This window comes from Euprymna scolopes, chromosome 46 (assembly GCF_053919585.1).
Source record: "Euprymna scolopes isolate OS-2025 chromosome 46, ASM5391958v1, whole genome shotgun sequence".
Taxonomy (NCBI): domain Eukaryota; kingdom Metazoa; phylum Mollusca; class Cephalopoda; order Sepiida; family Sepiolidae; genus Euprymna; species Euprymna scolopes.
In genome coordinates, this window is record NC_136527.1 from 70,896,339 (window position 1) to 70,921,696 (window position 25,358).

General features: G+C 34.9%; 1 protein-coding gene across 1 annotated transcript in view; it reads right to left on the reverse strand.

The window, feature by feature from the left end:
• The window catches only part of LOC145270157 (uncharacterized), a 75,588-nt gene that overhangs the window by 36,853 nt on the left and 13,377 nt on the right, over positions 1 to 25,358 (reverse strand). Inside the window, exon 2 of the mRNA XM_080125770.1 lies at positions 21,463 to 23,747. Within this exon, the coding sequence (XP_079981896.1) occupies positions 21,463 to 22,329 (867 nt within the window). The 5' untranslated portion in view covers positions 22,330 to 23,747. The remainder of the gene's footprint in view (positions 1 to 21,462; positions 23,748 to 25,358) is intronic.

Sequence of the window (25,358 nt, forward strand, 5' to 3'; positions counted from 1 at the left end):
TTGGTATTATAGTAAATTCAAGAGAGTTGATGCAGTGATTGCAGGTGATTAAATGACTTACTGACTAAGTGTTTTTTTTAACGAATGATAAAAAGTCATTTTTTGTGTAGTTTCAAATGTTAAAAAACTTCAAAGACTATATATATATATATATATATATATATATATATATATATATATATATAAACAAAATTTTAAATCGCAATAAATGAAAAATATTAGTGCTTCTCTCAATCCTCTAGATGATGCATCAACTTGTATGATGGACTTTTTCGAAGAGTCATAATATGGAAGTAGCATCTCCTTGCATATTAAGTCCTTTGTTTGTTGCAGCGACCTCTGGCAGCTATTACTCCATTGATAGTGTTAGAAATTTCAGAAGCAAGGGCGATAACCGCGTGATTTACAATCACGCGATTATTTCGACCAATGGTATTGCGTTGTCCAGTTGCTGCGGAGGATTCAGAAGTGGCGGGAATTTTATGTTTCAAAATACAGATTTCAATTTGGCATCGAGCAAAGCCGACGCACGTAATCTCGTTCTATTCCTAATGAACTAAGGCATGGTTCTACCCCATTTATTTCTCCGCTCATTTAAATGCGGATATAAGCCAGAGGCTAAAATGTTCTACGGATTAATTACTTCATTAACATTGCCCGCAGGGGGGCATATTATTTTATGAACATTGATCGCAAAGTGCGTTGATCGTATCGACAGTCTGGAAGGATTACGAGAACCCTCAACCAATTCTACGAGCGGCCAATTCTACCAGCATCTTCAACAAGAAGAAAACTACCTTCGCCTTTCAAGGCAAGAACTACAACTACCTTCGCCTTTCAAGGCAAGAACTACCCGCCATTTGTCAGAAGCTAAAGAGGGCATTCTTTTGCAATATGGACTGCTTTTTTACCCTTTTGTAAATAAAATTATTCTTGGATTTAAGGTGAGCCTTAGTTGCTTTTCTGTGTCTCTTTCATTCTGCCATAGGCAAAAACGAGTAAGAGAATTTCTTACAATAGTCAGCATGTTTTATTAGGAGCTCCTTTAGGTTTGCTGTGAGGTCTGGAAGTCTCGAAATGAAGGGTGCCATATAGCTAATGATTCCCAGTACGTTTTACAATTCGGTAGTATTGGTTAGGCTAGGGAGCGATTTTATTTCCTCAACTTTTTCGGGATCTGGGTGCATCCCATTCTCGTCGAAGATTGCACCGAAGAATCTTACTTGATTTTGGTTGATTGCACAAGTTGACTGTGAGGCCAGTATTTCGTGCAGTTTCCATCAACTTTCTTAGGTTGTTGTCGTGCTCCTCTTTAGTTTTACCATGGATGATGACGTCATCAATTAATGCTTATGCACCAGGACATTTTTCAATGATCATGTCCATTTTTTGTTGGAAAACATCATAAGACAAACAATCCAAAGGGCATTGTCTTAAAACAATATCAAACCAAACGGTGAATTGAATGTGGTCAGTAGCTGTGATTCTATGTCGAGCTTGATTGACCAATAGCCATTTTGGGTTTTAATTACTGTAAACATAGATTCGAAAAAGTTGTCAAAAAACAAATATATAACAAATAAATGTTATCAAAGGCAAGATAAGTTACTTTTCTGCCAAACTGGATATATTTTTTGTGTTTTTATCCAATGTAACATATTTATTCAGCTCGAAAAACATACAGTGTTTACCGATGTATTCGAAAATTCAAGATGGCGTCTCACACTCTCTTAAACACCGTAAGTTTGGAAAAAGGTGTTATAAATAAAAAACTATACAAAATACTATTAAAACCCGCCGAATATATGTCAACCTATGTCACGGTAACATATATTGAGCGAGTTTTTAACAGTATTTTATCCGGTTTTTTATTTATAACACCTTTTCCCCAACTTACAGTGTTAAAGAGAGAATCAGACGCCATCTTGAATGTTCCAATACATCGGTAAACACTGTATGGTTTTCGAGCTGAATAAATATGTTACATTGAATAAAAACACAAAAAATATATCCAGTTTGGCAGAAAAGTAACTTATCTTGCCTTTGATAACATTTATTTGTTATATATTTGTTTTTTTGACAACTTTTTCGAATCTATGTGTACAGTAATACAAACCCGCGATTTTTTGCATCGAGCTTGAAGAAGAACTTCACACCAGACAGTCTGTGTGAGAGCCACATAGACTGTTTCCATGTTTGGTGTCTTGTAATGGCGACGTATTATGTTTGTGTTCAGATCTTCAGGGTGTAAACATAGGAAAAGTTTGCCATTGCTCTTACGCACATGCACAATGCTGCTCACCCAATCTGTTGGTTCATCTATTTTTTGTATTATCCCCTGGGACACCTCCATCCAGTTCTACCTTTATCTCGTCCCTCGTGTTGATGGGTCATTTTCTGGGTGCGTGGATTATGGGATGATTGTTTGGGTAAAGTACAATGTGGTACTCCCCATCAAAGTTACCAATCCGATCGAACTGGTCCAGATAAGCTTCCATCAGCTCTCTTGTAGATTTTATTAATATAAACTATTTATTACTTAAAGGTGACAGAATTCTGATCCCTAAATCAATGCAACGAGATATATTGGAGAAGGTGCATTATGGACACCAAGAAAGTGACAAGTGCAAATTAAGAGCCAAGACCTGTTCTTTCTAAGAACTGCAGGAATCCCAAACTGCTGAGACCCTCATGCCACAAGAGATTCCTGCGCGGCCGTGGCAAATCCTAGCCACTGACCTTTTCAACCTAAATGGAGCTAATTATCTCCTCATCCTAGATTATTATTCAAAGTACTCCTTAATTCGCAGACTCAGGGAATTCTCAGCATGGAAGTCATTAGTTTTCTCAAGCAAATATTTGCTGAGCAAAGTCGCAGAAAGGCTAGTTAGGATAATGGTTCACATTTTAGCTCCCAGCATTTCAAAAATTTGCTAAGGCATGGGATTTTGAGCATCATCATCTTTTCTCCTAGATATCCCTAATCGAATGGCATGGCGGAATGCTGTGTACTTTATATTGAAAAGACATTTGCCTGATTGTGATGTTGTTTAATGTATTGCAGCATACTGTCTTGTTGATGCGAAAGCGTGCAGAACACTTGTTTATCTAAGTATTGCACATGCACATATTCGAAAATTCTCACTCTGTATAATCACGTTTTACTCTTTTTATAGCATTCTTTATATTGAAAAGACATTTGCCTGACTGTGATGTGTTGCAGACCAGGATATAAATATACTAACTCGCTACAAAAGAAAATAATGAAACGAATGGAATGAAGGAAACAAAACTCAATTGCTGAATAAAATAAACATGTCGTTTATTTTCTGTCAAAATTAAATGGTTTAGGTGTAACACGTGCTCATTCAGGCATTGACGACTATGCGCATGGAAAAGAAAGGAATGAAGTTAAGGACGAGAAATGGCCGTCCTGCATGTAGAAAGGGAAATAGGAAAGGGAGTGTTGGCCTCAGCAAAACCGTGCATTCATGATAGCAGTCGTCCACGGGGAAAAGTCTTCAAGCCAAGAGCTATGGACGCGGACTTGCTTGGTTGACAAACCCAGACAAAAAGGGAAGAAAGACGAAGTTGAATGGTTATGTTGACTTTTATATCGGGGTGAGTGTTCTTACTGTTCATGTCTAGAATTCCTTTCAGGGGAAGTGACGTTTCCCATGTGTGCGTACATGTGTGTATGTTAGTGTGTGTGTGTGCATGCACATGAATGTGAGTGTATGTACGTGAACGTGAATATATGTACGTGTCTGTGCGTATGTGCGTGCATAATGTGGGTGTGTATATGTGAGGGAAAACATGTTCAAGCAGATGTTGTTTAATGCATTGCAGCATATTGTCTTGTTTTACTCTTTTTATAGCATTGTTTGTGACTTGTCTAAGTAACATACATCTAATTAATTATTATTTCTTCACATTCTTACTTTGAACCTTGTATTTTTAAATAGCTTACTATGTGTTCTTGTCATATTAATATCATTCCTACACATAATCTGCACATAGACAAATTATTATAGTATTAATTATATATATATATATATATATATATATATATATATATATATATATTATAGTATTAATTATATATATATATATATATATATATATATTATAGTATTAATTATATATATATATATATATATATATTATAGTATTAATTATATATATATGTATATATATATATATATTATAGTATTAATTATATATATATATATTATAGTATTAATTATATATATATATTATAGTATTAATTATATATATATATATATATATTATAGTATTAATTATATATATATATATATATTATAGTATTAATTATATATATATATATATTATAGTATTAATTATATATATATATATATATATATATATATATTATAGTATTAATTATATATATATATATATATATATTATAGTATTAATTATATATATATATATATATATATATATATTATAGTATTAATTATATATATATATATATATATATTATAGTATTAATTATATATATATATATATATATATATATATATATATATATATATATTGGATCAAATGTTTGTAACATGTCTTCTTCCTAAGATTAAGGGTGGTGGTGTTTGATCAACACTGCTGGGGAGCCATGATGTAATATACTGTTTTGTTTTTAAATCCCCGAAACAGTGTTTCATGGTAAACAACTGATGATCCCTTGAAAAATAAAAAAAATTGGTATTATAGTAAATTCGAGAGAGTTGATGCAGTGATTGCAGGTGATTAAATGGCTTACTGACTAGATGGTTTTTAACGAATGATAAAAAGTATTTTTTTGTATAGTTTTAAAGGTTAAAAACTTCAAAGACTCTCTCTCTCTCTCTCTCTCTCTATATATATATATATATATATATATATATATATATATATATATATATATTTAAAAAATTCAAAATGGCATAATGGAAACATATTAACGGTATTTGTAGCTTCTCTTCCAGTTTTCGGATTTTAATCATGTCAAATCACACTTTATTTCCTTTTGACAGATTTCTTCTGATGAGTTAAGGGCATAATAGATTCACTGCTTGATATAATAATTACGTGATTGATTTTGTGATACGAAACAGATACCGACAAGAATTGTAAATGTCAACTGGAATCAAGGTTTATGATTAGCTTGGTAACATCATGTGTTACATGATAAGGGATGTCCCCTTTTCATGTAAGTATAAAAATAGAGAGATTAGTTAAAATGAAATAGCAATAGACGAAATTCGAACCTCGTAATTTAGGTTTAGAAATAGATTACGTGTGAGAATTTGAAAATGTAAAACAAACAATTGTTTAGAATATAGATAAAATATTTCAAGAAAAGAATGTGAACTGTCAAGTTTGTTATGAAATTTTAAATTGAAAGAATGCAGCTTATAAGATAATGTTTTTAACATATTGGAAAAATAGGTTACTGAGTATAGGAAAAGTTTTGGACACGCATGTCCAGAACACGTGAAAGAAGGCACATGTTTTAACATGTGTATGACGTCACGGAAAATAGAAAGTTCTAGGGATAGAGAAAAACTTTAGTTAGAAGAAACAGTGGAAAACAGAGAGTGTTAGATGATAAGGGCTGTCCCCTGTTCATGTAAGTATAAAAATAGAGAGATTAGTTAAAATGGAAATAAGAGAAAGCAGAAATCGAACCCTGGACATAAGTTTTAAAGAACAATAGGTTTAAATGGAATGTCCAGTAAATTGTTCATTCGGATGAAATAAATAATAAATAAACGATTCAATTGTTAAAAGAATGTGGATAATAAAATATTGGTTAAATAAATTAGATATGTAGGTTAAATTCCTTTGTGGAAACAACACAAGAAAAATAGGTTATTGGGAAATCAATGTCGAAAACGTGCAAAGTCGCGCATGTTGAGACACGTGAATTTTGCTCACGTGGCCGGGATGCATGGAGTTCTCAATATAGGAGGTGGGAGTTAGTTGGTCGAGGAGAGTCAGAGACAGGCAGAGACAGTCAGAGAGACAGTTAGGAGAGACAGTCAGGGGAGACGGTCAGTGAGAAAACTCAGAGACAGGCAGACGTCTGAAGCGAGACGTCACTTCAGAAATTAAAATGTGAAACTTTGAATTCTTGGTGATGGAACGACCGGTCGTGAGGAAATAAATTCAGCATGTGTTTTGTGATGATGTTGAACAAATATTGTAAATTGTCTTATGTATGTAATGTTATGATTTTCACAGCAAGAATTCAAAGTTATCCGTAAATATACATTAGATTAAAATGATCTAGTAGAAAATAAGTTAAGACGTATGGTTGGCTTACAGATTCAGTTAGAATTTTAGAAGGGGGACAAGAATTAAAATTACGTAAACGGGTATTTGGAGTTTTTAGATGTGATAAGCCGTAAGAAAGGTGTTTTGTTTTAGCATTTGGTTTTGTTGTTTTTTTTTTAGAGATCCTAAAAATTTTTATCCAAGAAAAGTTACTTGGTAGGGATTGATAAGCACAAGAAGTGCCCCTATACGAAAAATTTGGGAACCTGGTTAATTAAGTGCTTAAAATAAGCTGGTTGCACGTAAACGACTCCAAGCAAAGTAGTAAATAAGTCTTGGCTTAGTTAATAAACAGGCGTTGGAAAGAATACGAAAATTCTTAAGGGGACCAGTAAACCGATGAGAGGTAGTCCCGAGGCAATCACATATAGCTTAATGAAGTAAGAGACAAGCAAAAATATGCCGTAGATTACGTAAGAAAGATATAACCTTGTATTTTTTTTAGAGACGCATGAATGTGGGATATATCTGCTGGATCTTGGAAGCCCTGGTGAGAGAAAAGAAAAAGCACAAAAAAAAAAATCGGGCAATTAGATAGAATTTAGGCGCAATTAAGGTGTTGGGCGCGAAACGTGTTAGTTAGTTAGGGATGATATTTCTAAATCCTCGTCGAAGTTTCAAAAATCCAAGCAAGGAAATCCGAGTGAATCCGTATGAGAGAAAAAAAGGTATATCTTAAACTTCTGAAGCCAACCACAAAGATTTAAGTATATGAGCTTTGGTATGTCCCGTATGAGATAGTTATAGAATAAAAAAAAACAAAGCCATACTTGATAAGACTAACCATGCGGAAAGAGAGATCAGAACACTTTTGAGACGAAGGAAGTCGTCCATTTCGAGAAAGGTGAAAACCTTTAGTCTGCGGCATATGGGTGGCTGAAAAATAGCTGATGTGTATCATAGGTAAATATCCTACACCCAAAAAGTAAATGCCACAAAGATCAGAAAGGTCCTCTTATAAAAAAATAAATAATTGTGAAGTCGGCTGTGAAGGGCTGACTGAAAGAGATTTTTTTTTTGTGTTTTTTTAGCCTGATCTTTCTAGCCGTGTGGTTGTGTAGATGTAGATGTAAAAAAAAAAAAAAAAATGTCCTAAAGTTGAAAATGCATACATTTTTTTTGTGAAATATGGAAGGGAGGGATGTTACATGATAAGGGCTGTCCCCTGTTCATGTAAGTATAAAAATAGAGAGATTAGTTAAAATGGAAATAAGAGAAAGCAGAAATCGAACCCTGGACATAAGTTTTAAAGAACAATAGGTTTAAATGGAATGTCCAGTAAATTGTTAATTCGGATGAAATAAATAATAAATAAACGATTCAATTGTTAAAAGAATGTGGATAATAAAATATGGTTAAATAAATTAGATATGTAGGTTAAATTCCTTTGTGGAAACAACACAAGAAAAATAGGTTATTGGGAAATCAATGTCGAAAACGTGCAAAGTCGCGCATGTTGAGACACGTGAATTTTGCTCACGTGGCCGGGATGCATGGAGTTCTCAATATAGGAGGTGGGAGTTAGTTGGTCGTAGAGAGAGTCAGAGACAGTCAGAGAGACAGTCAGGGGAGACAGAGACAGGCGGACGTCTGAAGCGAGACGTCACTTCAGAAACTAAGATGTGAAACTTTGAGTTCTTAATGAGGAAATCCCGACCGGTCGTATTAAATAAATCCATCATGTGTTTTGGATAAAGCTCATCTTTGTGTTTGTGATTTCTACAAAAAGGTAAATTGTATTGTTATTATATGTCTGTGTATAAAATGTCATTACATACACATCTCTCTCTCTAAGATACAACATCATATGTAATAAGACAAGAACTCTCACTAAGACTCATATCATTACTAATAAGAATTCACGTAACATATGCGCACAAGTGGTATCGTCTAATAATAATAATAATAATAATAATAATAATAACTATATAACAAGAGACAGTCAGTCGTCTATGAAGCGAGACGTCACTTTGAAACTAAAATGTGAAGCCTTGAATTCTTGATGATGGGAAATCACGGCCGGTCGTGAAGAAATAAACCTCATCATGTGTTTTATAAAAACGTCTTGTCTTATAATTCTTACAAAAAGGTAAAGTGAAATTGTATTATATATTTGTGTTATAAAATGTCTTTACATACACGTCTCGACATCTCATGTCTACACAATGTCTGAACATTATCCCCATCACTCAAAGAGCTTCCCCTTCTTCTTCTTCTTCTTCTTCTTCTTCTTCTTCTTCTTCCATAAACACAAGTAAGGAATGAACAATTTAATATATAGGAATCGTAATAATATGAACAATCTCTCTAAGTCTCTTACAACAACATCTCTCTCTCTCTCTCCCTGAGTCTTTCAACATTCCTCTTAAACAGTCTCACTAAGATACAACATCTCTTTATCTCTAAGACTCTTTTAATATAACCCCTATATGTAACACATGCACAGATAATTGTATGTCATGTAGTGTGTTTTCTGATACAAGTAATACATTTTAAGATAGTCAACATCATGACGTTTGGAATATAATGTTTTGTCATTTATTCACTAGATTGCTCTGTAATTGCATTGAGCTTCTTAAATAACGATTGGTATATATTATAAAGAAATAAAGTAGGGGAAGTCGGGGTAAGTTGAGCATAGGGGTAAGTTGAGCCACCCCTTTTAACCACAATTGACTAAGCCAATCCAAGTTTGTATGCAATCTATAAACAACTGATCACGTGACTTTAACCTCCACCATCCATTTTGTTTTGCTGAACCAATATCGGAGGTTGATGCAGTAAAAGAAAATCAGATTCCATGCCAAAAAAGTAACATAAAGCGTTTCAGAGGTGAGGGCATGTTTCTTGTGTGTAGTAATAGTTTGATTAGATATAATACGTGGTAGTTGTTTGTTCAATTATTTGACTTCATACCTGTAAAATATTTTTACATTCACCACACATGGGATGCATGCATTTGAACAGACAAGTCAATGATGTCAGACTTGGGTAAGTTGAGCCAATGCTAATGGGGTAAGTTGTGCCACTGGCTCAACTTGCCCCATATGTCTTTTTACACGTTTTCAAGAAACAGATGAATGTGCAACCACATAAGTAGGCTTGTTATAGAGTGAATTCAAAATAATAATAATAATAATATATGTTATAGAGTGAATTCAAAATAATAATAATAATAATAATATATGTTATAGAGTGAATTCAAAATGCATGTTGTATAAGTTACATGCTCTACTTGTATAAGAATTAGATGCATACAAGGTTATTTGTGCTGCTGTATGCCACTTCGCTGTACTTTTAGACATCTGTCTGGTGTTGTTAAATGGACTAAGAATTAAAAGAATCCGTTTTTAGTCAATTTCTTAATAACCTCCCCTTGCCACTCTTAGTCTTGATGTAGTTGAAAATTCTACAAAGTGATTTTTACGGTGATTTCTGGGTTCCCCAGTGTTTTCAGAGTGGAAACACTAGTCAAAATAGCAATAATTGTTCTTTGAGGACCCCTCTGTTCCAGGTTTATTTTATTTTTTATTTATTAGCAAAACATTTTCAATTTAAAATTCTAACAAAAACCTAACAGCCAGCTGTGGTTCTCTCCTGAATGTACTGCTGCCACAGAAATCACTTTTTCCATTGCTTCGAACATAACAGATGTAATGAGGCTAAAGCCGTTTTCAGGACTGCCAGCAAGCACTGTAAAAGAGTAATGAAGAACACAAGAGAGAGAGAGATAAAGAGAAAGAGAGAAAGAGAGAGATAGAGAAAGATAGAGAAAGAGGAAAAGAGAGAGAGAAGGGGAGAGATAGAGAGAGAGAGAAGAGAGAGAGAAAGAGAGAGATAGAGAAAAAGATAGAGAAAGATAGAGAGAGAGAAAGAGAGAGATAGGGAAAGAGAGAGAAAAAGAGAGAGGTAGAGAAAGAGGGAGAGAAAGGGAGAAAGAGAGAGAGAAAGAGAAGAGAAAGAGAGAGACAGAGAGAAAGAGATAGAGAGAGAAAGAGAGAGACAGAAAGAAAGACAGAAAGAGAGAGATAGAGAGAGAGAGAGAGACAGAGAGAGAGAGAGAGACAGAAAGAGAGAGAGAGAGACAGACAGACAGACAGAAAGAGACCAGATCAACCGGATCCTGAACAGAAGCGTGTGCTCTATCCCAACTATCATCAATGGACCTGAGGTAATCTCGTCAGCATCTGACAAAGCCAAACTCTTTGCTAAGAACTTTGCAGCTAATTCTACCCCATGTGACCAAGGCCATCAACGCCCAATATTTCCTCCTGTATCAGAAAACACGCTATGTGACATACAAATATCTGTGCATGATGTTACCAAGCTAATCATAAACCTTGTTTCCAGTAAAGCAACTGGCCCTGACGGTATTCCAATTATAGTGCTCAAAAAGATTCAACCAGAAATAGCTCCCACACTTACAAAGCTGTTTAAGTGTTGTCTTAAGGAGAATTGCTTCCCAACATCCTGGAAAATCTCATTGGCATGCACTATATTTAAGAATTTAACTGATCGGCCATCTCCCTATCAGTACAGACCAATAAGTCTCCTGCGCATCATGAGTAAATTACTTGAATCTATGTTACATAGAGAAGTAATCAACCACCTCAGTAAAAATAACTTCTTAGTGACATGCAATATGGTTTCTGTTTTGCTAGATCTATAGTGGATGTGCTTACGATTATTTCTCATAGGATTAGCGAAACTCTCAACAGAGGCTTCCTTTCTAGTGCAATTGGTCTTGATGTATCAAAGGCCTTTGATAGCGTTTGGCATAAAGGTCTACTTCACAAGATTTTCAGCTATGGTATAGCTGGAAATGTCTTTTCAATTATTAAACCATATCTCTCTGATAGGCTCATAGGAGTAGTGGTTGATGGGCAGAAATCAGAAGCTCATAGTATTAATGCTGGAGTCCCTCAGGGGTCCATCCTGGGTCCAATCTCTTTTCCTGATCTATATTAATGATCTTCCAAATCACATGCTTAGATCATTCGTTGACATTTTTGCTGACAACACTACCATCTATGGCAGCACATCAAAGGCCATAAATGACAAAATTCTCTCGGATTCTTTCTCCTCCGATCTTGAGCATGTGGGAAAAGTGTCTGATTACTTTTAATACATCTAAAACCAGGCTCTTATCTTTGCATCATCAACTTTCTGAACTCCATCTGGCAGAAATTGAAATGAATGATTCTCGTCTTGGACAGGCTCCATGTTTAGACAAGCTTCTGGGCTTGATCTTTACTCCTGATCTAAAATGGAATAAGTACATCAAATCTGTTGCCAAGGTCGCTGGAAAAAATGATGGAATCCTTCTATCGATCCAGTAGATATCTACTGATGCAATTCTCTACCTATAGAAGAGCCAGGTACGTCCAAGGAAGGAATATTGCTGTCACATCTGGGCAGGAGCTGCTAGAAAGACATTATCCTGCCTTGACAGAGTTCAGAATAGACTTCGTAGTTTAGTGGGAATGCCCTTTTCTCTTCTCTGCAACCTCTTTCTCTTTTTTTGTCGTTATTTTCATGGCAAGTAAATTTCAAACAAAATAAATATCTGTTTATTTTTTAATAATGCGTTGTTTTGGCTTCAAACGTATCTAATACGTATTTTATTTTATTCTAACTCAATGCTTTTATCATGAAACACAAACCCTAACGTACCAAATAAATACTTAAATTCATTGTATCACGTTTTTTTTTATTAATAAAAACTTAATTTAAATATTTGTTTGCAGACTGTTATGCTCATCTTCATAGTTATTGTTTTATGGCGTTTCGGACAACTATTCCTCTGACTTTCATCAGGTGGTTAACTGTGACGGGATAGGAATTCCAAGTTTCTTGACTTCATCCTCCCCACCTAGCGAGTGCAACCTTGGCATGGTAAGGGGGCTTGCATGTTTCTAGGACCCGGATAGCTATGCTGGCAAGAGATTCATCTGGTAGGGTCACCCAAGCCAGACAGGTTGAAGGGTAGAGATCAGACTAAGAGCGATCACTAGTCCTCCAGATTGGGGATTAGACTAGGGCCAACAACCCAATTCTGTAAAAGAAAGTTACAGAAACTGCAACAACATCATCTGTGGAGTTCATGGCGTGAGTGGGTAAAAGCCTCTGGGAAGTTTGTCTCTGATGTATCGTTATTTTCATGAAAAGTGTTCGACTGAGCTTCAATCTATGGTTCCCCCCTCGCCAAACTTTCACAAGAAACACTCCTCTAGCTGAAAACACTATCACTAATTCCCCCACTCTTTATCTGTGCCTAAACTTAAACGTAGATTCCATTAACAAAGCTTCTTTCTTAGAACTGCATGCCTGTGGAATTGTCTTGCGTTTTCCTGCTTTCCGGCTGACTACAATGTGGTTGTCTTCAAGTCTAATGTAAACAAGTTCTTGATGAGCCGTTCCATATAAGTTAACAAATTTACCGAATTGATTACTATATTGTCCAATGTCTACTGTACACTCTTTAACCCTTATCCTCGAGTGGCCTCTTGGCCTTGATGTGGTGATGCCTGTGTAAAAAAAAAAAGCCAGTGTGCTGACAGACCTACGAACGACCAAGGCCAAGACCAGGATGTGGAACCTGCAAGGCAAGTGTAAAATTGGTCGCCTGAGGGAGACATGGAAAAGAAGCATCGAGGCTGAGACCAGGGCTGCCGGAATGACGGGCTGAACTGAACAGGACCAGCCAGAAACTTTTTTTTTTTTTTTTTTTTACATGGGTGTCACCACTTATCAAGGCCCAGAGGCCACTCGAGGATAAGGGTTAATAGGTATACATTAGTCATTGTGATTTTAGCATAGTAAACAGTGGGAATTTTTTAAGTTGGATTACTTAGGGGGACAATTCAATTAGAGCGTGTTCACATTGGACTTTTTTTTTTTCATAGGCATCAACACATTATCAAGGCCAAGAGGCCACTCAAGGATAAGGGTTAAAGAGTGTACAGTAGAAATTGGACAATATGATAATCATTAGTAATGAAAATTTGGTAAATTTGATAACTTATATGGAACGGCTCATCAAGAACTTATTTACGTTAGACTTGAACACAACCATATTGTAGTCAGCCGGAAAGCAGGAAAACGGAAGACAATTCCACAGGCGTGCAGTTCTAATAAAAAAGCTTTGTTCATGGAATCTACGTTTAGGTTTAGGCACAGATAAAGAGTGGGTGGAATTATTGATAGTGTTTACAGCTAGACGAGTGTTTCTTGTGAAAGTTTTGCGAGGGGGGACCATAGATTGAAGCTCAGTCGAACACTTTCCATAAAAATAACGATACATCAGAGACAGACTCGCAACATCTCTTCTGTGAGATAGAGGTTGCAAGGAAGAGAAAAGGACATCTCCTACGAGGCTACGAAGTCTATTTTGAACTCTATCAAGGCAGGACAAGTCCTTTCTAGCAGCTCCTGCCCAGATGTGGCAACAGTATTCCATCCTTGGGCGTACCTGGCTCTTATATAAATAGAGAATTGCATCAGCAGTGAGATATCTACCGGATCGATAGAAAGATCCCACCATTTTTCCAGCGTCCTTGGCAACAGATTTGATGTACGTGTTCCATTTAAGATCAGGAGTAATGGTCAAGCCCAGAAGCTTGTCAAAACTTGAGCCCTCCTGAAGACGAGAGCCATTCATTTCAATTGATACCAGATGTGGATCAGAATGTTGATGATGTAAAGAGAGAAGCTTGGTTTTAGATGCATTAAAAGTAACCAGCCACTCCTTTCCCCATTGTACTACATGCTCAAGATCAGAGGAGAGAGAATTGACTTTATCCTCAGTAATTATTGCTTTTCATAGTTGTTTGTCATCACGTTTTGACCAACTTCTCCTCTGGCCGGCTTTTTGTAGGATTGAAACCGCTGTCTTCAGACAATGCTCACCTGGAACTGCTATTTGGTCTATAAATTTGCTAGTATCAGCCGTCTTGATTTTTTTCACATTCGATGTTTACACGTTTTAATTGTGCATTTCTCCAGTTTCAATAGGTAAAATAATATAACTTTATACGCAAAATGATTCTTAATTTAATAATGTTTAAGATGAGAAACATTTTTAATGCCTACATAGACGTATTTTTCTCATAATCACCCACAAACACTATGTAGTGATATTGTTACATGATAAGGGCTGTCCCCTTTACACGTAAATATAAAAAAATGGGGAATTAGTTAAATGTAAATATGAAATAGGATAGTCAAGGATTCGAACTTGCGAAGCTAAATTTGGAATTGAAAATTCCAATCATAAGTTAAAATAAATACAGAATGTTATTGAAATAAGGAATTGCAATTGTTTAGCTTACATATCTGTATATGGAAAAGGAATGTAATAATGAAATTTGTTTCTGTGAAAATTAAAATAAGGAATTTAATCGTCAATTGAAATTGTAAACATATTTTGAAAAGAGGTTATTTGAAAAATAGGTTACTGAACTCTGGGTCCTGTCAAGTTTTGCAACGTGACGCATGTCATCTGTGCTTTATGAGCACATGTTTAATCATGCGATGACATGAGTTCTCAATATAGGTAGAGTTTTTAGATGCAGTCGGAGAGAAATGGAGAAGAGTCGGAGAGAAAGAGCCAAGAGAGAGAGCTCAGAAACGGCTACTGACGTCAAACCTTGGAAGCGAAAGGTTAGAGAAGAAAAATCCATGTAAAGAAACTTTGAATTCTTCAAGCGTAATCATGGACCGGTCATGAAATAAAGGACGTCATCATCTTTGTGTATCTGCGTCTTCGTGTTGTGATTCAACGGAAAAGGTATTGTCCATTTATATTATAAGAACTTTGTGAAAATCATCACCTCAAAAATAGGTAAGAAATATATGTATCAATATTTATAGAAACACTCCCGTTCATACAGAACTGCATCTCTCTTTATATATACCTGTTTATGTCTCAAATATGCTATCTCTTACAACATGAACACTCCTAAGACTCTAATCTCTCACTAAGACTCTCCTAAGACGAACACTCAACAAATGAACACTCCTAAGACTCTAATCTCTCACTAAGACACTCCTAAGACGAACACTCAACACATGAACACTCCTAAGACTCTAATCTCTCACTAAGACTCTCCTAAGACGAACAACAATACAGAATATACAACATCTTAAAAATAAACCATTACATAACATTACCAATGTTCATACTTGCATTTTCTAGTTTTTTTTCATCTGAAATGTTTCCTTGGGGGAGGGGCTACTTGTGCACTTTACAGACCATGTTAAAATAATGACCTTATTACTTAAAAATTCGGTACTCATGCAGAGAGTGATCCGTGCTGAAATAATAAAGTTATTATTTAAAAAGCCATTCTTAACATGGGAAGGGTAGGGTGTTTTGTTCTCCTTTTAATAATAAAGTTATTATTTAAAAAGCCATACTTAACATGGGAAGGGGAGGGTGTTTTGTTCTTCTTTTAATAACAAAGTTATTATTTAAAAAGCCATTCTTAACATGGGAAGGGGAGGGTGTTTTGTTCTTCTTTTAATAATAAAGTTATTATTTAAAAAGCCATACTTAACATGGGAAGGGGAGGGTGTTTTGTTCCTCTTTTAATAATAAAGTTATTATTTAAAAAGCCATTTTTAATATGGGAAGGGGAGGGTGTTTTGTTCTTCTTTTAATAATAAAGTTATTATTTAAAAAGCCATTCTTAACATGGGAAGGGGAGGGTGTTTTGTTCTTCTTTTAATAATAAAGTTATTATTTAAAAAGCCATTCTTTACATAACAACATTACCAAAGTTCATACTTGCATTTTCTAGTTTTTTCATCTGAAATGTTTCCTTGGGGGGGGGGAGGGGCTACTTGTGCACTTTACAGACCATGTTGAAATAATGACCTTATTACTTAAAAATTCGGTACTCATGCAGAGAATGATCCATGCTGAAATAATAAAGTTATTATTTAAAAAAGCCATTCTTAACATGGGAAGGGGAGGGTGTTTTGTTCTTCTTTTAATAATAAAGTTATTATTTAAAAAGCCATTCTTAACATGGGAAGGGGAGGGTGTTTTGTACCTATTCTGCACTTTAACCTTACAATTGAATAAAAAAAAGAAACACCATAAAACTTTACTTAAACATTGAAATATGATTTAAAAATAGAGCGGATCACTCTCAGCCTTAGCACCAAAAATTCAATAAATTAGCATTTTTACTCAAAATGATTCAACATAATACAAATACATATTTATTTTCTCATATCATCCTATCTAGTGACATTACCAGGAAGTAATACTTAAAACGTTAAAATGTTCCATTCATAATTTTTATTATAAATGCGAAACAAAATTTCTCTCATTTATTCATATAGATAGGAAAAAACTCTGTATTTTAATAATTTTGATGAAAGTTTTTTTTATCTTTCGTCTGAAATGTTTTTTTTAGGGGGAAATAGTTGTGCACTTTACAAACCATGTTGAAATAATGATCTTATTACTTAAAAATCCAATAAATTAGCATTTTTACTCAAAATGACTCAACATGTAATATTGTTTAAGATAAGAACCATTTTTAATGCAAATACATATTTATTTTTTCATATCATCCAATTTACTGATATTATGTGAGACTAACCGTAGCCCTCTGTGCAAGAGGGTCCGTGTGTGCCTGGCATGCGGGGTAGTGGCTGATCTTGTGGTCGGGGCAGCGGAAGAAAGAGTTCCAAGATGGCGCCTGCCTGCTTTTATTAGAGACGGAATCTCGCAGGATCGCAAATTAGCTAGGCCATCTTGAGGAATAAAAATCGGTCCATTGGAGGTGCGAGGCAGTCGGGTTCTGACGTTCGTGGCGATCAGTACAGTGACCGTTGGGTTCTGTTAGTGACCGTTGGGTTCCGTTTCTATTCGTGCAGTCAGCTGAGCTTTGTTAATTACCTTCGCGCCGTGGCTGTCATTGTTTGTTGGTTCGCTGTGTGTTACCGTGGTTCTTCAGTGATACGCTTCGTCGCCCACGACGAGACTCCCCATCTCCTACACGTCGGAAACTACACAAGATACTCTTACATATTACCAGGAAGTAACACTTAAAACAGTAAAATGTTCCATTCATAATTTTTATTATAGACGCGAACCAAAATTTTTCTCATTCAATCATATAGATAGAAAAAGACCTCTGTATTTTAATAATTTCGATAACAGTTGTTTTCATCTTTTTAATGTGACTTTAAAGAATAAAAAAAAGGAATAATTTGCCTTTTTACTTTAAATTCAGAAATTGATCGCAGCTTACTAGGAATAAATTCGCCCCTATAAAAAAAGAAAAAAAAAAAAAAAACTTTTGAAAAGAAATTCTGAATGCTTGTCCCAAAAATATTTTATAATAAATTAATAAACGGACGAAAAAATTAATTAATGAGTGAAGTGCTTTTTTTTATCAATAAAAATAGTTTACGAGACTAACTACAACACCTCTGTGGAAAACTATGTAACTGTGTTATGTCATTAGCTATATACTGTTGCTTCATTTAAACGATTTCTAGCTTTTTTGGACAGGGTCGAGTTTTTGTTTTTGAAGATTATGTTATTATGTGGTCTCAGTTTACTTGTGTTTCTGCATGTGCATTCATAAATTGTGTGTCTCTCACGTTTTTTTCTGTGTGTCCACATGTAGACAAAGGTTGGCTTATGTAGGTGAACAGAATGTTTTGTCTTATGAAGAAAAATAGAGATTGATTGTCTTATGCCATATCAGTAGTTGAATAGTTATTTTTCATTTGATTTTTTTTAAAAGACTTATATGAAAATGCCGAGCCACACACTTCACAGGTTTTTTCATTTACGTTTTTTATTTTTACTATTTCATTTCATATTTTTTTTATTACATTTTCACCCCAAACAAGGCACATTGCCACTTTGATGTAGGGCGCTACTATTAGGGACACAGGCTACAGGGGTACTAGGTGGGGAGTTGGGCAGCAAGATGTCGGTTCACATTACACGAACTTCTGCATGTCAGTACAGTTGGGAAAGCAGGAACCTGGAAGGGAATTCCAAAGTATAGCGGTTCTGGGGAAGAAACTACTGGCATAAAAGGCTCTCTTACATCTAGGGATCTCTACTGTGAAGGGGTGGGATTTTATTGCTTGTCAGGTTTGTCGGGAGTATTTACGTAGAGGGGGTACAAGTGTTTGCAGTTCGTCAGAACATTCACCATTAAAGTACTTGTAGAACAGGCAGAGGGATGCTACATTATGTCGATGGGACAAAGGCTGAAGCTTGGATGACAGTTCAGGACTTATTAGGATGGCAACTCTCTTTTGAACCTTGTCTAGGAGTGAGAGACTAGTAGCAGATGCACTGGCCCAAATATGACAATACATAATACATGGGCGAATGGTGGCCTTATACAGGATACTTTTGGGTGTTAGTAGCTTTCTAGCACGGTAGAAAGAACCTACCTTTTTCGCAGCGGTCCTGGCAATACTCTTAATGTAATTGTTCTAATTCATGTTTCCTGTGAACGTTAGGCTGAGGAGTTTAAAAGATGTGCTTTCAGATAAAGAGTCTTTGGTTATTGCTATTGGTGGTAGACATAGTTTCTTGTAATTATTGAAGGAAACAAGTTTGTTGTAGCTAATAATGTGGTATTCCTGATGTGTCTTTTCACGATTCACACTTTTTTAATTTTACTTTTGTTAGTTTGAAGAGATCAAGGGGCTCCTTCCTGGACTAACACTTGATTCTGCTACAATTTAAACTTATATCCGAGGGCTCTTTTAAGAATAGACACTGTTCCCTTTATGGCTGCTATCTGTATTTCCTTACAGCTTGGTTTTCCAGGGATTGCTTCTAAGTATTTTTGAAGGTTCTTTTTTATTGGGCCAGTTGCTCCTGTCACAACTGGTATAATGTTTATTTCTTTCAGAGACCATGTTTTTAGATCATTTTTTAGATCCTGATATTTTGTTATCTTTTCCCGTTCTTCTCTATTAAGGCCAAAGTCATTTGGAACTGTGGCATCGATAATGAGCGCAGTCCTTTCGAGCTTGTTCCATATTACTATATCTGGCTTGATGGTCTTGTCTTTTATGTTTCTGCCCACCTGTATGTCTGTCATAGAACACGGTCACTTCACTGTAACTTTGCATGTGTCTTTTTAACATCTGCCACGTGTAAAACGAAGTCTCACACATGACAGCAATGAGGTTTTTCTCTTTTGTTTTATTTTACTTCAGTCAAAGTTCTCAGAAATCAAGGGGCTCATTTAAACTTATATCCGAGGGCTCTTTTAAGAATAGAAACTGTTCCCTTTATGGCTGCTATCTGTATTTCCTTAAAGCTTGGTTTTCCAGGGATTGCTTCTAAGTATTTTTGAAGGTTCTTTTTTATTAGGCCACTTAGTCCTATCACAAGTGGTTGGTTGGTTGTTTTTGTTTTACGGCATATCAACCTAAGTATTTTTGAAGGTTCTTTTTTATTAGACCACTTAGTCCTATCACAAGTGGTTGGTTGGTTGTTTTTGTTTTACAGCATATCAACCTAAGTATTTTTGAAGGTTCTTTTTTATTAGACCACTTAGTCCTATCACAAGTGGTTGGTTGGTTGTTTTTGTTTTACGGCATATCAACCTAAGTATTTTTGAAGGTTCTTTTTTATTAGACCACTTAGTCCTATCACAAGTGGTTGGTTGGTTGTTTTTGTTTTACAGCATATCAACCTTTTTCAGGTCATTTAATGCCGAATCTAGTTATTTTGAGGAACGATTTTTAATGGAGTATATATATTTTTTTACATCAGATTCTATTTAACCCATAGTTAGGACCCTAACAGGTACTACCACTCCGGGTCAGAGTGGACCTGGGAGCAATGGCAATTAAAGGGTGGCTCCACACTCCCCAAAGTCCGCAAGGTGGGGCCTCACCATCGGATATAGTTTTAGGTCATATCCAGGACCATCACAACTGGTATAATGTTTATTTCTTTTAGAGACCATGTTGTTTGTAGATCATTTTTTAGGTCCTGATATTTTGTTATTTTTGCTCGTTCTGCTCTATTAGGGCCAAGTTGTTTGGAACTGTGACGTCGGTAATGAGTGCAGTTCTTTTGGGCTTGTTCCATATTACTATATCTGGCTTGATGGCCTTGTCTTTTATGTATCTGCCTGCCTGTATGTCTTTGTCGTAGAACACTGTCACTTTTCTGTTTGATGTTATCGATGGTGGTTCATATTCGCAGATGTTCGACGATCTGTCAAGTTGCATCTCTCTGCAGATGTTCTAGTGTATGTATGTACACACTTTGTTGTGGCAGGCAGTGTAATGACCATTGGCTAGAAGGATCTTGCATCCAGACATTAGGTGTTTTGGGTTTTCAACAGCCGAGTGACAGAATCTGCATGGGTCAGATTTTTGTAGACCAGCCATTTTCTTAAACCCATTCGTGAGTAAGCCTTAGTCTTTGCAGCTATAATTGTTCTTCATTGAACAGAAAATTGTCACTTTTAAGTCATAGTAGTGAAGCCTCCTTGTCAATGTACCTATTTACAATGCCTCCCCACGGGACAGAGTTAGACACCAGGGTCGTTTTTTAACGTGGAGAAAAGGTACAAAAATAAAAAATTGTCTCAGTCTTGAAGGACTGATCCTCCACCGCAAGAGAACAAGAAATGGAAGTGCAGCATCTGAAGAACAGATACTACACTTTGATTTTGGCCAAAGAAGCCTCCTTGTCGATGTAGCTCTGGTTCAGTTCTTCCATGAACTTACCTGTTCTCTTATCTTGTTGCCATTGTTCCAGTCTTGTTTTCAGTTCCTTTTTAGAATACTCCTCTTCTTTCAGGTGCTCAGGTTGCTGGGTTGTCATATTTTTTTTTTTTTACATAGGCATCACCACTTATCAAGGCCAAGAGGCCACTCAAGGATAAGGGTTAAAGAGTGTACAGTAGACATTGGACAATATAGTAATCATTAGTAATGAAAATTTGGTAAATTTGATAACTTATATAGAACGGCTCATCAAGAACTTGTTTACGTTAGACTTGAACACAACCATATTGTAGTCAGCCGGAAAGCAGGAAAACAGAAGACAATTCCATATTGTTCTATTGTGTTATCCAGTGTGTTACCACTGAATTTTCACCAAGCTTAGTAGTTGACGTCTGCTGAGGCAGGAATTTGGTGTGACGTTCGTATGTGGCTTTTTAATATGGATTCCATTGAGAATGCTGAACCACACATTTCACACACGTAAGCCTTTTCACCAATGTGTATCCTCATATGCAGTTTTAAAGCGGATTTTATTGAAAATCTCGAGCTGCATACTTTACAAGCATAAGGTCTTTCACTATGAGTCAACATGTGGATATTAAAATGTTCTTTTTTGGAAAATTCTAAGCCACACTTTCTACAAGAATAAGGTTTTTCACCAGTGTGTGAACGCATATGTACCATTAAAGTATATTTCCTTTGAAACGTTGAACCACACACTTGACAAGCGTAAGGTTTGTCACCAGTGTGTGTCAGCATGTGGTAGTTAAGATGCTGCTTTCGTGAAAACGTTGAATCACACACTTCACATGCGTACGGTTTTTCACCCGTGTGTATTCGCATGTGGTAATTTAATTTGGATCTTGTTGAAAATGCTGAGCCACAAACTTCACAAGAATAAGGTTTTTCACCAGTGTGAGTTCGTATATGCAGGGTTAGAGCGTGTTTTACAGTAAATGTAGAGCCGCACACTTCACATGAATAAGGCCGTTCACCAGTGTGTGAGCGCATGTGGATTTTTAAATAATGGTTTTGTGAAAACGTTGAGCCACACACTTCACATGGGAAAGGTTTTTCACCAGTGTGTGTTCGTATGTGGTTTTCTAATTTTAATTTCGTTGAGAATGTTGAGCTGCACACTTCACAAATATACGGTTTTTTATTTTTTTTAATTCTGTCATCATTTTGTTCATGCTGGGGGTGCGACATTTTACTGGAAGTGACACAATCACTAACTATCTTATACATTTTAACAAAGAGATTCTAACCATCACTTGGACTTGGTTTCTCCAGGTAGATTCATTATGTATGTTTGTTAAATTGTGCAGTTTTGAAGTGAATTTTACTGTAGCAAGACATTCATATAAATAAGGTTTTTAACTAGTTTTTGTTGTCCACATATGCAGTGAAAATATTGAGATGCACATTTTAACAAAGAGATTTTTTTTAAAGATTATAATCATCACTTTAAATGGAATCGTATAATCACTCTTGAACTTGGTTCAACAGATATATTTTCTATGTAGATTTTTTAAAATTCTTTATCATGTGAACTTGTTCGATTGTGCAGTTTTTAAGTGAATTTTGATGGAGTAATACATCATACAAATATAAAGGGGGAGAGAAAGGGATTTTGAGTAAGAGGAAAAGAGAGAGATAGAGAGAGTGATAGAGAGAGAGAAAGAGGATGAAAGCGCAAACTAGCTAGAGAAAGAGACTGAGAGAGAGACAGAGAGAGAAAGGAGAGAGAAAAAATGTGAAAGAGAGAAGGAGGCGTGGGGATAGAAAGATAAAGAGATATGTGAAAACGGAGAGAGACGTTGAGACACATTTTACGTGCATAAAGTTTTTCACCTTTTTTCTTTTGAATTTCAAGAGAATGCTGATCCACAAACGGAAGATTTTTCATCAGTGTTTTGGTAACGAAATGACATAGCCTTAGCCCTTGCTGCATGAGGAATACCTGCGAACTTTCTGCCAAGTAGAAGAATTATTTATTCTACTTTAAAACATTCAATTTTTCAAAAATCTCATGTTCGACATCTCCAAAACATCCAATATGGGGAAAAATATTGCAAAAATGCAAACTTATTGTTTAGGATGAATGCACAATGGTACGCAAAAAATCACTTGAGGCTCTTGGTCGATCCTTGCAAGATTTGCGTGGCAATTTCAGACCATTTGGGAATGCAGTAATATTGCTTGCAGGAGATTTCAGACAAATGTTACCCGTTATTCTTCAATCAACACCAGCAGATGAAATAAATGCTTGCCTCAAATACTCTACTTTTTTGTTCCATGTGAAGACATTAAACTTTACTCAAAATATGCATATACAGTTGTTGTCATAAACATGTACCTGAATTTTCAACTGATGTTTCCAAAAAGCTGAGTCAAACTTCATCATTATAAGGCATTTCTCGGGATGTTTCTATTCTTTCGTAAATTGCACATTCATGAAAATACTGATTAGGTTTTTCCTCTTTTAATGTTGAAGAACATGAAAATGATAACCTACACACTTTATGAGCATCAGGTTTTTCTATTGTTTTATTTGCATTTTTAAATTAAATCTTTCTAAAATATGGTTCCATTGTCAACAAAATAGAAATATTATTTTCCATATATATATATACATAAAATCCTTTCAGGTTCATCCATTATCCCTGCAATAAAGAAGAGATTTCATTTAATAAAACACTTTTACATTTATTTTTTACATTTATTTTTTACATTTATTCTAAAGTTCATTTACATATTGACCAAACGATTACCTCAAACAAGAATATTTTTTGTGACTTACTTAGTTCATTAATCGATTTAATATTTTGTTGGCAGATAATACTTAACTATCATTTAATTATTAAAACATTTAACTAGTAATTATTTAAATTTTCATAATACTTAGCTAGGGTCTATTTAATTATTATTATACTTAACTAAAGATTATTTAATTATCATAATACTAAACCAGGCATGATTTAATTATTGTAATACTAAAGTAGGCATTATCTATGTATCGTAATACTTAACTAGTCATTATTTACTAATTGTAATATTTAATTAGCTATTATTTACTCATCGTAATACTTAACTAGTCATTATTTACTTATCATAATACTTAACTAGTCATTATTTACTTATTGTAATATTTAATTAGCTTTTATTTACTTATCGTATTACTTAACTAGTTATTATTTATTGTAATACTTTAGTAATAATTACTTTAATTAAAAATAGATTATATAATGTAAATAAAATTGAAAATCGTAAATTAAATTTTCCAAGATTATTTTTAAATATTTCATACATTTATACTTTCTTTACTGAATTACTGACAGGAAATAAATTCAAATTTGATGAAATTGAGCGTTTATCATTTATGTAAAACTTATATTCCTACATTCTTTAAATACGAACTGAAAATAATGCCATCTTAGTAATGAATAATTTATTATTATCCTTTATTAACTTGCCTATAAACTAAGCATACTGATATGCCAATTTGTGAAGATTAAAGCATTTAAAACACTTCATTACAATTTAATGTAATAACATATTAAATCTTTCCAATTTACAAATGGTGGATACAAGATTTAAACACTTAAAACTTCAATTTATTTTTATTTCGGACTACTAGTCTCATCTTTATTAGTTGTTGTTTTTCATTTTTTATTGCTTTGTTTATTCACAACGTTTCGGCCAACTAATTCCTCTGGCCTTCGTCAGGTGGTAACTGCGACGGATAGGAACTTCGAATCTCCTAACTGCATTCGGGGCCCATGGCGCAGTTGATAGAGATGTTGAGTCTCTACAGTTCCAGATGAACATTGTCTGAAGATAGCGGTTTCAATCCCACCCAAAGCATGCCAGAGGTTAATTGGCCAAAAATGTGGTGAGACGACAACAACTACGGATGGCAGTGATGGCTGAGAATGCAGTTAGGAGATTCGAAGTTCCTATCCATCGCGGTTACCACCTGACGAAGGCCATTGTGAATAAACAAACCAATAAAAGATGAAAAACAACAACTAATAAAGATGAGACTAGTAGTCCGAAATAAAAATAAATTAATATATATAATGCTCATCTCAAAAAAAAAAAAAAAAAAAATGAATTCCAATTAAGGAATAATATATATACTTAAAACTTCATTACACAATAAAATTTTCAAAATTACAAATGATGGATACAAATATGCATTTATTTTTTTAATTTACTATGCTACGCCTTTCATAATATTTAGCTTCATTTAAGGTTATTAGAAATGTTGAGAG